We start from the raw sequence: 12,925 nt of genomic DNA, 5'->3' as shown, positions 1-12,925 counted from the left end.
CATATCTAGTCTCCTGGGAAATACTCGTAAAAGTACCAGGGATAATCCGGCCTCTAGGGGCTATTGTGTTACGCTTAACTGGGACCAAGCCCACTGGGTAAATAAGATCATTTACCTTTGAGCTTTTGTCGTTACTCCTATCAAAAGCTTTACGCTTTATGGGAGAGGTAATAATTAGAACCATTAGTGTTTCTTTCCAATATAAATTATATGTAGTTATACTTACTTCTAAATAATCATAGCTACAATCCGGGTGGTATTCTATATGGAACTGATCCACAAATGTGAGCTCAACCACGTGTCCTTCAGGTCCTGAAATAAATGAAAATTACGTAATACAGAAAGATCATAACGATGGCGACATCAAATAAATAATTTAGGAAAATTTGTTTTGAATTAGAAACTTTAGAAGGTATCGAAATTTATGATGTTAAATCATAGTTCTGTGAATTAACATTTAAAGACAAATAATATAATTTTGATCCAAGAATTTGTTCTTTGCGTTCTGTTTATTCTACTGATACATATGAAGGTTTGTTAAAATACTTTTGACGTCAACAGTATTTTCAATGCGAGTTGAATTGTGAAGAACATCTATTTAAATATTATTATTTACTTATTTATTAAAATTTTCTTCTAAGCGCACAGTGCGTTCTTCTTCTGACTTTTCTGTTTATTGGTTTAGAAGTTTTTGTCTGTCCATAAGAAAAAAAACAGTTCCTCATTTATTTTAGATATATATTACATACATACATAGCAGCATCAGATAGCCTGTAAATTTCCCTCTGCTGGGCTAAGCCCTCCTCTCGCTTTGAGGAGGAGGTTGGTGGAATACACATTGCGCAGAATTTCGTTGAAATTAGACACATGCAGGTTTCCACATGATGTTTTCCTTTACCACCGAGCACGAGATGAATTATAAACACAAATTAAGCACATGAAATTCAGTGGTGCTTTCCTGAGTTTGAACCCAAAATCATCGGTTAAGACGCACGCGTTCTAACTACATGTGTGCAATGACTAAATTTAATAAAACTGTTAATAGATAAAATTATACCAAACTTACCTCTTATAACTGTGACACAGTTCAAATCACTGTAGTAATATTTATTTTTAATAGCGCCATGGGGATGTTGGATGTACTTTTGTTCGTTACTATTATAATTAAACTTCTCACATCTAGGGTCTGGTTCATCTTCTCTCTTAACTCTTCTTTTAGGTACAAAAAATGATACAAAATCGCTTCCGAAATTTTTCGCTCTAAGTTTATCTACGTAATCTCTATGTATATTTAAATTCCTTTCAAAAACATTATCGTTTTCTGTATAAATATCATCAAATTTCTTAATACTATCACGTGCGTTTGCATTGTCGTAATTATTTTTATTTATTTTAATATTATTATTATTATATTTATTGGTCCTAGGTTCCATATTTAGATCTAAATTATTAACAGCTTTCTTTATTAGTTCGTGTATTGGTTCCATTTTGTTTCGCATAGCTTTATGCCTGTTATCATGATCAGCTGTTTGTTCCGATGTCGCACCAAACTTGGAACAAGCTGAAACAAAAGAAATTGTATTAAAGAGTGCATTTATATCGTCACGATATCAAGATGGCTAATTATCCCGTTCGTTGTACAACACACATTTTTATACATTTTTGTTTTTTCGTCCTAATATTTCGGTTCATTATGTTTGTGGTGTACAATAAGGTACAGTCGGGGTAAGAAAAGGTTCGTCACCTTAAGGTCTATTTTTGTGTGCTCAATGTGAGCGATAATCTGCTTTACCGATTGAGTATGACATATTGCGTCGCAATGTCATTATAAGTCGCATCTAGCAAAGAGTATAATAGCATTTAAAAGCTATAATAATGCTTTAGATTCAAAAGGTACTAAGAGTTTACGGCTTGATAGAGGAATGAATTTGAAAACTGACGAAGGTTTTCTTACTCTGACTGTACATTAAATAAATAAATATTGAACAACATCACATACATTACTCTGATCCCAATTTAAGTAGCTAAAGCACTTGTGTTATGGAAATCAGAAGTAACGACGGTACCACAAACACCCAGAACCGAGACAACATAGAAAACTAATGAAATTTTTTTCTAAATCGACTCGGCCTGGAATCGAACCCGGTACCTCGGAGTGGCGTACCCATGAAAACCGGTGTACACACTACTCGACCACGGAGGTCATTATTTCAGCTCTACTAGTCTATCAATTAACTTTATTTATATTTAGAACAGAGACAACTTATCGCTATGAAAACTAGTATTTAACACGAGACAATATTTATATTTATATGCGACCCAGTGTGTTTAGTTTTTTCGTCGATTTTAGATTAAAAAAATCCTTAAATAACTTTAAATTAATTATTTAAGATGAAAATCATTTGAGTAGTATAATTAGATAATAATTAAACCATTATCAGCTAAAGTGGTTTAACCATATATTGTGCCATTTTTACATTAGCAGCCTGTAAATTTTCCACTGCTGGGCTAAGGCCTCCTCTCCATTTGTGGAGAAGGTTTGGAGCATATTCCACAATGCTGCTCCAATGCGGGTTGGAATACAAATGTGGCAGAATTTCTTTGAAATTAGACACGTGCAGGTTTCCTCTCGATGTTCTCCTCCCGTGCACGAAATGAATTGTAAACACAAATTAAGCACATGTAAATTCTGTTGTGCCTGCCTGGGTTTGTGCCAACCCTAACTCATCCACATTTAACGCAACTATCTCCTAGTTATATAGGCTTTATAATTCCAGGTTTTTGAATTACTGGGGGTATTTAAATCTACAAGATTATTTGACGACTAACTGAAAAATACTGATATTCGTGAGTTTGTCAATCTCTTAAGTTTTATAAATTGGTATAGTTTTTTTTGGAGAGGGGGTATTATTGAACATGGTCGTTAGCTCACATATAAACATTGTTACTGAGAGATATATAAGCTAGTATTTGAACCCACTAATATTTGCCAATTAAAATTCTCTAGAAGAAAAAATTACCGCAAAATACTACCAGAAAATAATCCCCGAAAAATATTGCCATAATTTTATTTTTCAACATTTAAGGGTCATGTGTTAAAAATGACAGGGAATCGTAACCGCTTCAGGCTTTATCCAACACGAATCTCCCGTTTGACCTTGAAAGTAACAAATGGAGGCCGTAATAAATTATCTCTGATATAAGAGGACGTGGCACAAAGGACTTTTCGTGTTATCTGATGAAAGCTTTTTTCCATGGTAAGGGACGAAACATATTTCTGAATTGAATTTTTGTCACTAAAGGTCAACGAACTTCGATTATTATTCGTCTAGATGTTATTCTTTCGCGTATTTTTATTGTAATCTTGAATAATTTTCGTCCCTTTTCCTTACGTGTTTATTATTTAGTATTTATAAAGGAATATTCAATATTGCGTGGGTGTTGTAATTAAACGTAATTTTATTATAAATTAGTTTATTTAATTAAATTAACGGCTTCAATTAAATGCAGTTTTTCGATAGAGAGAGCGACGACAGAGCCAGCCGTGGTAGAAGAGGCAAACTACTGGTGTTGCGTTCAATAACAGGACATAACGGGTCCATAGGACCCTGACCCATTGGATCAAAAAGAAAGGACGCGGTAGCTAAGGCTACTGGGGAGGAACAGCCCGGGTAAGGAGGACAACCTCGAGGCCCGTACCTAGCTCGGCCCTTGGCCAAGCAGGAAGACCATCACGAACGAATTACACTAACAATTTATGATTTGTAGAATTTCTCTTAATTCCTAACAGTATTTAAAACGGGAGAAGTTTTAATCACGTCCTGCAAGACAACAAAGATTGAGTTACCGTATCAGTGGTCCCGTTTTTACGGTAAACATGGTAACGATATTCTATGGTGGAAATTTCCCTTGACGAAAAGGCCAAGTGTTTTGAGTACTGCACACATCCTGAGCTAAGGCGCTCATATGAGACAACTGCTGAAATAATATAATTTGAAACCTGATATATTTTAAAGTTAAATACCAAAAATAGTATTCGCCTTCGTAATCAGCATTCCGAACCGGTGGTAGCTTCACTTCATCTCTGATCTCAGATCTGAACTCACACATGACGATTCAAAAGTGCTTGTAAATTTTGATCCCCCCAAAAAAAAAACAAATCACTTCTGACCGACAAAATTAGTTAAAAATATCGGTAAAGATTCCATCTCTCTGTCAACGGTATTTTAGGTTGAGTTTATTTCTGTGTACGTTCTAGATGTATGTAGTATATCAATAGAAGGTCATTCTTATCTGCTTTGTCAACGACACTTACAGAAATAAATCTAACCCAATCTCTATAAAGACGTAGATAGAAGAGCCAAATTCATTTTAACCTTTTTATTTATCTTAGCCTATTGAAAAATTTTAATGATGAAATAGGCATATTATTCGATAAAGCATTTCGATATCAGGTGCAAACCCTGCACTGTTACATTTAACACTACTCATTGGATTAATTAAACTTCCATACTCTTGATCAGCTCCTCTTATTGTCACGAACTTATATTAATTAAACGTCAGCGCGATGTAAAAGACTAGTAATGCCATCTAGTTGATATTGTGTAAACGAAATTAACTCAATGTACTTATGTAATATTTATTGAAAATAATTTGGACTATATAGAGATGATGAAAAGGTCTGGTTGGAAAGAAGTTCAATCACTATGGCTTTTCAAAAAAAAAACATTTTAAATATCGGTGAAGTTGTTAACAAGTTTACGTTGGACGTAAAATTATAGTTCAGTGAAATGGTTGTATTATAAATCTCGAACTGTTTGTAGTTTATGATAAAGTTTGTTTATCTTTTCTCTTTCTTGAATTGGATATAAGGATATGTATGTACGTAAGGGGAGAATTGGGTGTCATTTCACACGCAATATTACGTCACATGATATACCGCAAAGATTTCCTATAACTCACCAGTGTGAAGTGTTTTTATGGCTCCCTTTATAATACGATCAAAAAGAAAATTCTCTACAATAAAACGAATAAAACGGTTGTAAAAAAAAATTACTATTTATTTCTAAGTGTCAAATTCAAGATTTAAAAGTGCTTCGTACGAATTACCCTCAGCTGTCACTTGTATGGCAGCCACTGTGAAACAACGTTCAGGTAACATCCTCAAAGTTCGTTCGCGCTGAGAGGTTGCCAATTTATTTCGTCATATTACTTTTTGTGAACATAATATTTACTCACTTGATATATAACATTAAAATGTGACTGAGTTTTGTTGTCAAGCAAGAAATATTATGTTTACTTACATGAGAATTATTAGCATATGAAAGTTAAGAACAGTTACTGTACAAAACTTGACCATGTGGAATGGTTACAAGGATGCTAGCAGTCCGTTGAATCGCATTTCTGATACTCTGGTCAAAAAATGAACAGTGCTGTCAACAGTGGAGGTTATAAGGAGACAATAACAGCAACATTAACAGCCTGTAAATTTCCCAATGCTGGCCTAAGACCTCCTCTACTTTTGAGGAAAAGGTTTGGAGCATATTCCTCCACGCTGCTCCAATGCGGGTTGGTGGATCAATGAGAGATAATACTTTAATAAAGATATTTGCATTATTACTCCAAGAAATGAATCATACAAATAAAGTTATTTGGAAAATCTGAAAGTGCACGAATCATAACGAGCATTGATTCGAAAAAATCAAATCTACTTATTGCTAAATCTCAAAGTTAAACGAAAAATACATGACGTTCAAACAATATATATATATATATACAAGTCATTTGTTTATTATTGATATTATATATAATAATTAAACGATATCAATCTACATATATAAATAAACTAGTATTACACGGAAGGTAGGCCCCGAAGTTCACTTAGTACTCATCATATATTCTAACGTTGTGTTCCGGTTTAAAGGGTGTGCCATTGAAACTACAGGCACAAAGGACAAAGTAACTCTGTTCCCAAGGTTGGTGGCGTATTAGAGATGGAAGGAGTGATTAATATTTCTGTTGTTTCGCAATGTTTACGGTGGTGACCACTTACCATCAGGTGGTCAATTATACGTTCGCCAAACTATTCCAAAAAAATAAATATGACCTGACTATGAAGGCTAAACGAAAAGCCCAATAAAATTTATTTCACTCACTAATTTATATTTACTGGCAAATATTTACTTCAAAATGAACTTTTATTGCATTTTTATTGCATCCGTTATTTATTTAACTGTGATATAATGTTATTCTGTAAGAACTTCATATAATTCTTGATATGGAATCTGGCTTAAGGTAATATGGTATTTTCATGGTGCAAATATCCTCGAATAATAAAACAAAGGACACAAGGAGCCTGTAGACTTTTTTTTAAATGATGACGTCATCTACGAAACTAACATACTGCACAGGACATATTAAAGCGCACAAGTGTGTGCGCAAAGGTGCACTCTTCCCGTCATAATCCGATGGGGCGGCAATTCTGCTCAAAAGAGTTCAATTGCAGAACCAACCGCTTTTCGTGCTTTTCGAGGCACGGGACACACTTCTCACTTCTAGACTCCGAGCTGTTACTGAGATTTATTTCAATAGAATAATCGATTAACTTTTTATCGATCTGGGGCTTGAAGTCATATATAAAGCCAGTAGACCAAAGAGGCTATCGGCTTTTTGGTAATACGTCATTTTATAGTTAAAGAACAGCATTTATGAGCGGTTTTTGCACCGAGAATTTGTATTCACTGTTGTCCCTCAATATAATGTATCCTGAGCTCCATCTTGACTTTTGTTTTACAATCTGAGCGTGTATCTTTTTAATGTTATGATTGTAATACTGACATGTCACGATCGCGTTCAGCGATAAGTTTTATTTTATTGGATTTATCCTTGCAGAACAGCTCTACTAGTTTGAGTGTTATTGAGTGTTATTATAGGCACGAGATATATAATGTCTGTTTAAATGTCGTCTAAAATAAAAGGATCCAAGAAATCTCGAGATGGCTCAGCGATAAGAATACGCGAATCTTAAACAAAGATTCAAACCCACCAAACTCAGAATTTTCAATTTCTTCATTTGTGTTTAATTATTCATTTCGTATTCGGTGAAGGAAAATTTCGCGACGTAAAATATCGCATGAAAATCTGCCACATATGTATCCACCAATCCGCATTGGAGCAACATGGTGGAATTTTGTAAATAATAAAATTTACAAAAAGGACCCGCTGAGTTTCTTTTGCCAGGTGTTTTTTAGTCAGTTTCTTTTCTTTTCAGAGTTTCTTTTGCCAGTGTTAGTGTTAGTCAGTGTATTTTTTTTCCGAACCAGTTGTACAGTAAAATTTGACAATCAATAAATAAGTATAAAGCTTCTACATATATAGATTAAATTAGCATAGCATTAGCAGCCTGTAAATTTTCCCACTGCTGGGCTAAAGGCCTCCACTCCCTTTGAGGAGAAGGTTTGGAGCATATTCCACCACGCTGCTCCAATGCGGGTTGGAATACACATGTGGCAGAATTTCGTTGAAATTAGACTCATGCAGGTTTCCTCACGATGTTTTCCTTCACCGCCGAGCACGAAATGAATTATAAACACAAATTAAGCACACGAAAATTCAGTGGTGCCTGCCTGGGCTTGAACCCGAAATCATCGGTTAAGATGCACGTGTTCTAACCACTGGGCCATCTCGGCTCAATTAAATGAATTTGATTTATTACTAAAAATTTAAAGTCCGTTATAATGTTATAAACACGTCGAGCATTTTCCGATAAATAACGTCAGTGAAACTGGACGATATAATAGAAATAACATATTCAGTAAGTGTTAGATTGTTTAGAACTAAAATGTTTCTAGAGCCGTTGCTGTGAAACTATTCGATGCGAGGAAAACTATTCGAGTTTATAATAAACACACTCTTAAACATATACAAAGTAATTTTACAGTTAAAGGGAGTAGGTTGTTTTTTTTAATTTATTTTAAAGTCCGGCAAATGATAAACATTAAAAATAATGTTTATTAAACCGAGTAAAATAAATAAAAAATTGATTTTCGTTCATATAATAAATATGGGCAGCGTGTGCACACTTAAACAGAGAAGCAAAAGAGTATGTGTATACGTGTCTCGCACGCAACGGCGTGGAGGTTGGTGGAAGAGAGATAATAGGACGGTGTCTGAGAGAGAGAGGGACTTATCAGAGCGTCATGACGTTTGCTGTCATATAAGAAGTTACTTACTACTAATACGCGCTAATAGATGTAGTCCAGTCATTATGTACATTTGGAAATATAAAAGAGCGATCGCCGCCATCTTGAAAAAATAGTTGTTTTTTGTTTTTTTTTTTGCGATAACTCGGATATGTGTCGTGATGCGAGAATTATGATAAGATACTTTTTTGTTGTTTTATTTACGTCCTACAATTTCATTACTATACATTTTTGATTTAAAATTACACAAAAAAAACATATATTCATGAAATATAAATGTTCTAATTTTGAATTAAGATTTTATGTATCAAGAATATTATGTATTTTTTTTTAAATTCAATAACATCAAAGTCGATCTAATAGAACAGGAAAACAGAGAAGAGGAGTTTCATTTTACTGAACCTACGGTAATTAAGTACTTAAATGACTAATAATTGTCTATTGGCTATCACTTGTGATTGGTCGAATTGACAGGTTTGGACCAATCTCTTCCACCCAATAAAAGATAATCGCTCTTCCGCGTCTATTCATTCCTAATGTTATACCAAATAAATATTCCATTAACGGTAATGATATAATATTTATTTATTATCAAATTTATTATTATTATTATATTATATATTTATTATTATTTTTTTTTTTATCGTAAAGTACTTGTTGTTTAACTAGTATACAAATATAGTTATTATTGTTTTAGGTATTTTAAATAAGTAATTTCATATAGTTCTGTTTCTTGTATTTTTTTTAATATCTATATAGTAAAAGTTGGTCGTTATGAGGTGCCACTCAGTCATCATATAATTTTCTAAGGGTCAATGTTTAGTATTGGTATGCTTCGGTTTGAAGGGTGAGTGAGCCAGTGTAAAATATAATAGTTTCATAGGCAAGGGTGCCCACAAACAAGCCAAGTTGTTATATATATGTGTTTATTATTTTACTGTGGTATAAATGACGTAAGGGTACTAAAGGTCACCGCGCTGCTCTGCACGATTTTCATTTTTGAATGCAGCTATTAATTGAAGCTTTAATTATACCAATAATAGAAGTATATTTTTATTTGCTATCCATTATATATAAATATAGCAAATCTATCTTATTTTAGTCTGCACTACATTGCCCGCTGATTGACTCTCATCACTCACCTCCATAGGTTGACTGGAAGAGATCTCTTTTAGAGATAAGTCCGCCTTTGCTTATGTTTTTTCTATTTTGTTACTTTCTGTAATGTCTTTTTAAGTGCAATAAAGAATATATATATAATATTATTTTATACCTTTTTATATCGAACAATGAAAGCAATAATTCCGAAATAAAAAACAAAAATTTTCTATGTAATAAAAATTATCAATGTCAATCAAAAGTAGTACAAGGTCAAGTTTAACAACTCGAAGTAACTTCAGAAGGGATGACGTAAAGCGTGAATGTTCCACCGATTCCATTTAAGATAATTGTTCATCTTAACAATATTAACTCACGCCTTAATATCACAATTCCTTCCGCGGTTTCGACTTGACGACGCAAATAACTCCAGGCGCAGAACGCGTTGAAGCGTGCTATGAATAAATTAACGCAGCTTCAGACAGCCCTTGGGAATTGTCTCTCTCGTTGAGCTGATTGTACATATATCTTTTCTCTTTTGTTTTTTAGTGTTGCATTCCTACGGGTAAAAACCTTTACAGGGAACACCTAGGTATTTTATTGAGTGTACGTATTTTTTTTATTTTGTGTGTATGAATTGCATATGCTTAATACCCCCTTCATAGGTTTGCATTTGTTTAAGTAGCCTAGCTAACCTACCGTAGCCCATTTCTTGTGTAAGTTAATAATAAAGTTAATCTATTTGTAAGGTATGTGATTTCAAAGCCATTCAATTCAAGACTGGTAAAAACCCTTATGACAAAATCCAGGAATCTAGGATTGATTGTACGTTCAAGCAAACAACATAGTATATAACGATGATTAGAAAAAGAGGGGTTGATGTTTTGACGAAAAATCCGAACCGGTGGTGGCTTTACATTTAATTCAACCTGACTTCTATGATACAAAAACGCTATGATCCTACTTGAATATAAAATATTTTGATTTGGAATGATGGAGATGATAGTAGATGATGAGGTAGAGATGATTTTATAGGGGGTTAATATTTCTTACAGTGCTAATGTGCTCTGCTATGGACGGTGGATCCATTCACTTATGTTAAAAAAATCAAACCACAGTCGTTAGTTTCGTATTGAACACAAAACACAGTGAGATAATTAATACCTATGTGTCGTATAAAGTTGTCCAAAAATGTTGTCCAAGAAATCGCACGCAGCGTGATCGGATAAGCTTTAAATTGTGGGGACAATTTTCTTATCAGTCAGATATTTACAAACTTACTTGAATTATTTGCGTAAAAATAAATGTTACAAGCGATATAGCGTTACAAGATAAGAATACTTATGATTAAACATTATGTTATTATTTAAGTATTTTTTAAACTATGAGTATTGCACTTTAAAAAGAGTAAAACTTATCATCCTTTTAGGAGTTGTTTATATAATCTGTGATAAGGTTAGTGAAGGTCAAGATAGATTAGTCCAGTATCTGATAGAAAATGACAAGTAACATAACGTCTTGTAATATTATAATTTTCCTTAAATAATTCAAATACCACAAAAGATCACCAAAATTTTACAACAATTCATAAAACTATCTCAAAATTTATTTTTCTAAAGTAAAGTAATATCTCCTAATTGGCCTATTCCTGGGCTGGCTTTCTTCCCTTATGAGAAAATTTGAAGCCGTATTCACCGCAGCTTTTCCAGTGGACCTTGGTGGATATCCAGCAAAAGTGATTCGAAGGAGAAGCTGATAGATGTGCGACATAATTTACTTAGACATTTAATTTACCTTATGATTATTTGATATGCTGTCGACAAAAACATTAGCAAAGTCTTTTCTAACTATTGCAAATTATGTTTACAGGTTAGGAAGTATAATTCTTGCCTAGTTTTTGCCGGCTTAGCAGATGTATAGCCGTACTTTAGCCGTAAGATATTAATTGCAGCATTTCTGGCGGCAGCAGCGCAATGAATACATTAGTGAGCCGTGCTACCTCCCCAGAGACCGGTCTCGCTGCTCTAGTGATGTGAGATTTTTTACGATTCTTCGTTTTTTAAATCGATAATTCAAATAAAGAACACGTATCTGTCACTAACGTTCTTCGCTTCATATATTTTGATACACATAGGTATAAATATAAATTACCATAATGTATGGATTGAAATATCAATTTTTGGATGATTTTTTAGTATTATAAAGTGAACTTCACACTCGCGTTTTAAATGCCCATTAACACATTAACGATCTGAACTTGAATGTTGACGATTCACGCGCTTGTTGGCGCTATACACGCATGTGTGAACCTCGTTCTCCATCAAAGGGTACAGAGCTAACGTCATCGCAAATATGTCGTATTGTAACGTAAATTTACCGCGTCATTGCTCGTTAAGCTCGAGAATTAAAACAAGTTTTGAATGATCAAGAGCGTGGAGAAAATATTTTAAATATTACATTTTAGATGTGTGTATGTATGTTTCCATTATCAGATCTATTTGGCAATTTAAACCGAGACGCAGGACCAAGGGCTAATCTAGTCAAGGCATTATAAACCCTACATTCCGAAACCATGACTGCTACTAAGATTTTTTTGACTCATTGAAAATAAAAATTGACCATTGATACGATTTGGGCTTAAGGCGAGAACCTCGGGACTGTCCCCGTCGCGTTGCATTGTAGATTTCAAAGTAGTCTAGAAAAATTTAATTAGAAGTCCGAACAAAGAAAATCTTGAGATTCAAACTAGAGCGAACTCCTATATGACTGATACCAAAAATATAACTCGTGGCGATGCCGAATATTTATCGTAAAAACCAACCAATAACTTCAATGTATACATAAAGTAATGGTTTTGTTTTTTGAATACTTAGTAAGGTTTATGCGCTAAACTTGTGCTAAGGAAAGGGTAAAATAGACCAAGTGGTCTGAATTGACACCAAATTTTGTTTTGAAATTTAAATAGCACCGAACGTAGAGGAATAAACACAACCACACTAAATTAAAAAACATCGGTTCATAAATAAGGGTGTTAACAAAACAAGGAAAATATGAACGAATTGAGATCCTTCTTTTTTCGGTTATAAATATAACCTATATTGATAAATTATCCTAAAATTATACAGATTATCAATTATATTTCTATAACAATAAAAAGAAAAAACAACATATATAAAGTTAGGCTTTCGTCAATAAATTCGCTTTAAAAAAAAAAGTAATTCGAGCTTCAAATCGACACGTCACGTGCCTCTCGCTTGAAATCGCAATGAATAAATAAGATGCCCCGGGCTACATCCCAGGGGCACGCTTTCATTCATCTGTACCAGAGATTGAAACCTACATAGCTCGGTTGAAGGCTGATGTCAGTTGTAGATTTGATTGTAGCCTTTTTGCAACAAGGGGCCGAAGATTACGAGACATACCTTAAATCCCTACCCACTAGAGTCTACTAGAGCAGTACTTCTACTCAACTATGCAACTATTTTTGACGTAGAGTACTGCAACGTTTCTTGATGTAATGTTTAAATGAACAATAAAAACTTATAAGTGGCTTAAAACATTAGTAAAAAGTATATTATTCATTACCAGATTGTTGGAGCTAGTGAACTTTGCTGTATGTAAGATTT

The 12,925-nt window shown here is 33.8% G+C and overlaps 1 protein-coding gene across 1 annotated transcript in view; it reads right to left on the bottom strand.

The window, feature by feature from the left end:
* Nucleotides 1–12,925, bottom strand: part of LOC125073445 — a 244,942-nt gene that overhangs the window by 19,602 nt on the left and 212,415 nt on the right. Inside the window, exons 6-7 of the mRNA XM_047684276.1 lie at nt 1,067–1,561; nt 227–312 (exon numbers count right to left, since the gene is read on the bottom strand). Of these exons, the coding sequence (XP_047540232.1) occupies nt 227–312; nt 1,067–1,561 (581 nt within the window). The remainder of the gene's footprint in view (nt 1–226; nt 313–1,066; nt 1,562–12,925) is intronic.

The sequence above is a fragment of the Vanessa atalanta genome, chromosome 24 (genome assembly GCF_905147765.1).
Source record: "Vanessa atalanta chromosome 24, ilVanAtal1.2, whole genome shotgun sequence".
NCBI classification, from domain to species: Eukaryota; Metazoa; Arthropoda; class Insecta; order Lepidoptera; family Nymphalidae; genus Vanessa; species Vanessa atalanta.
This window is presented reverse-complemented; position numbering and strand designations above follow the sequence as displayed.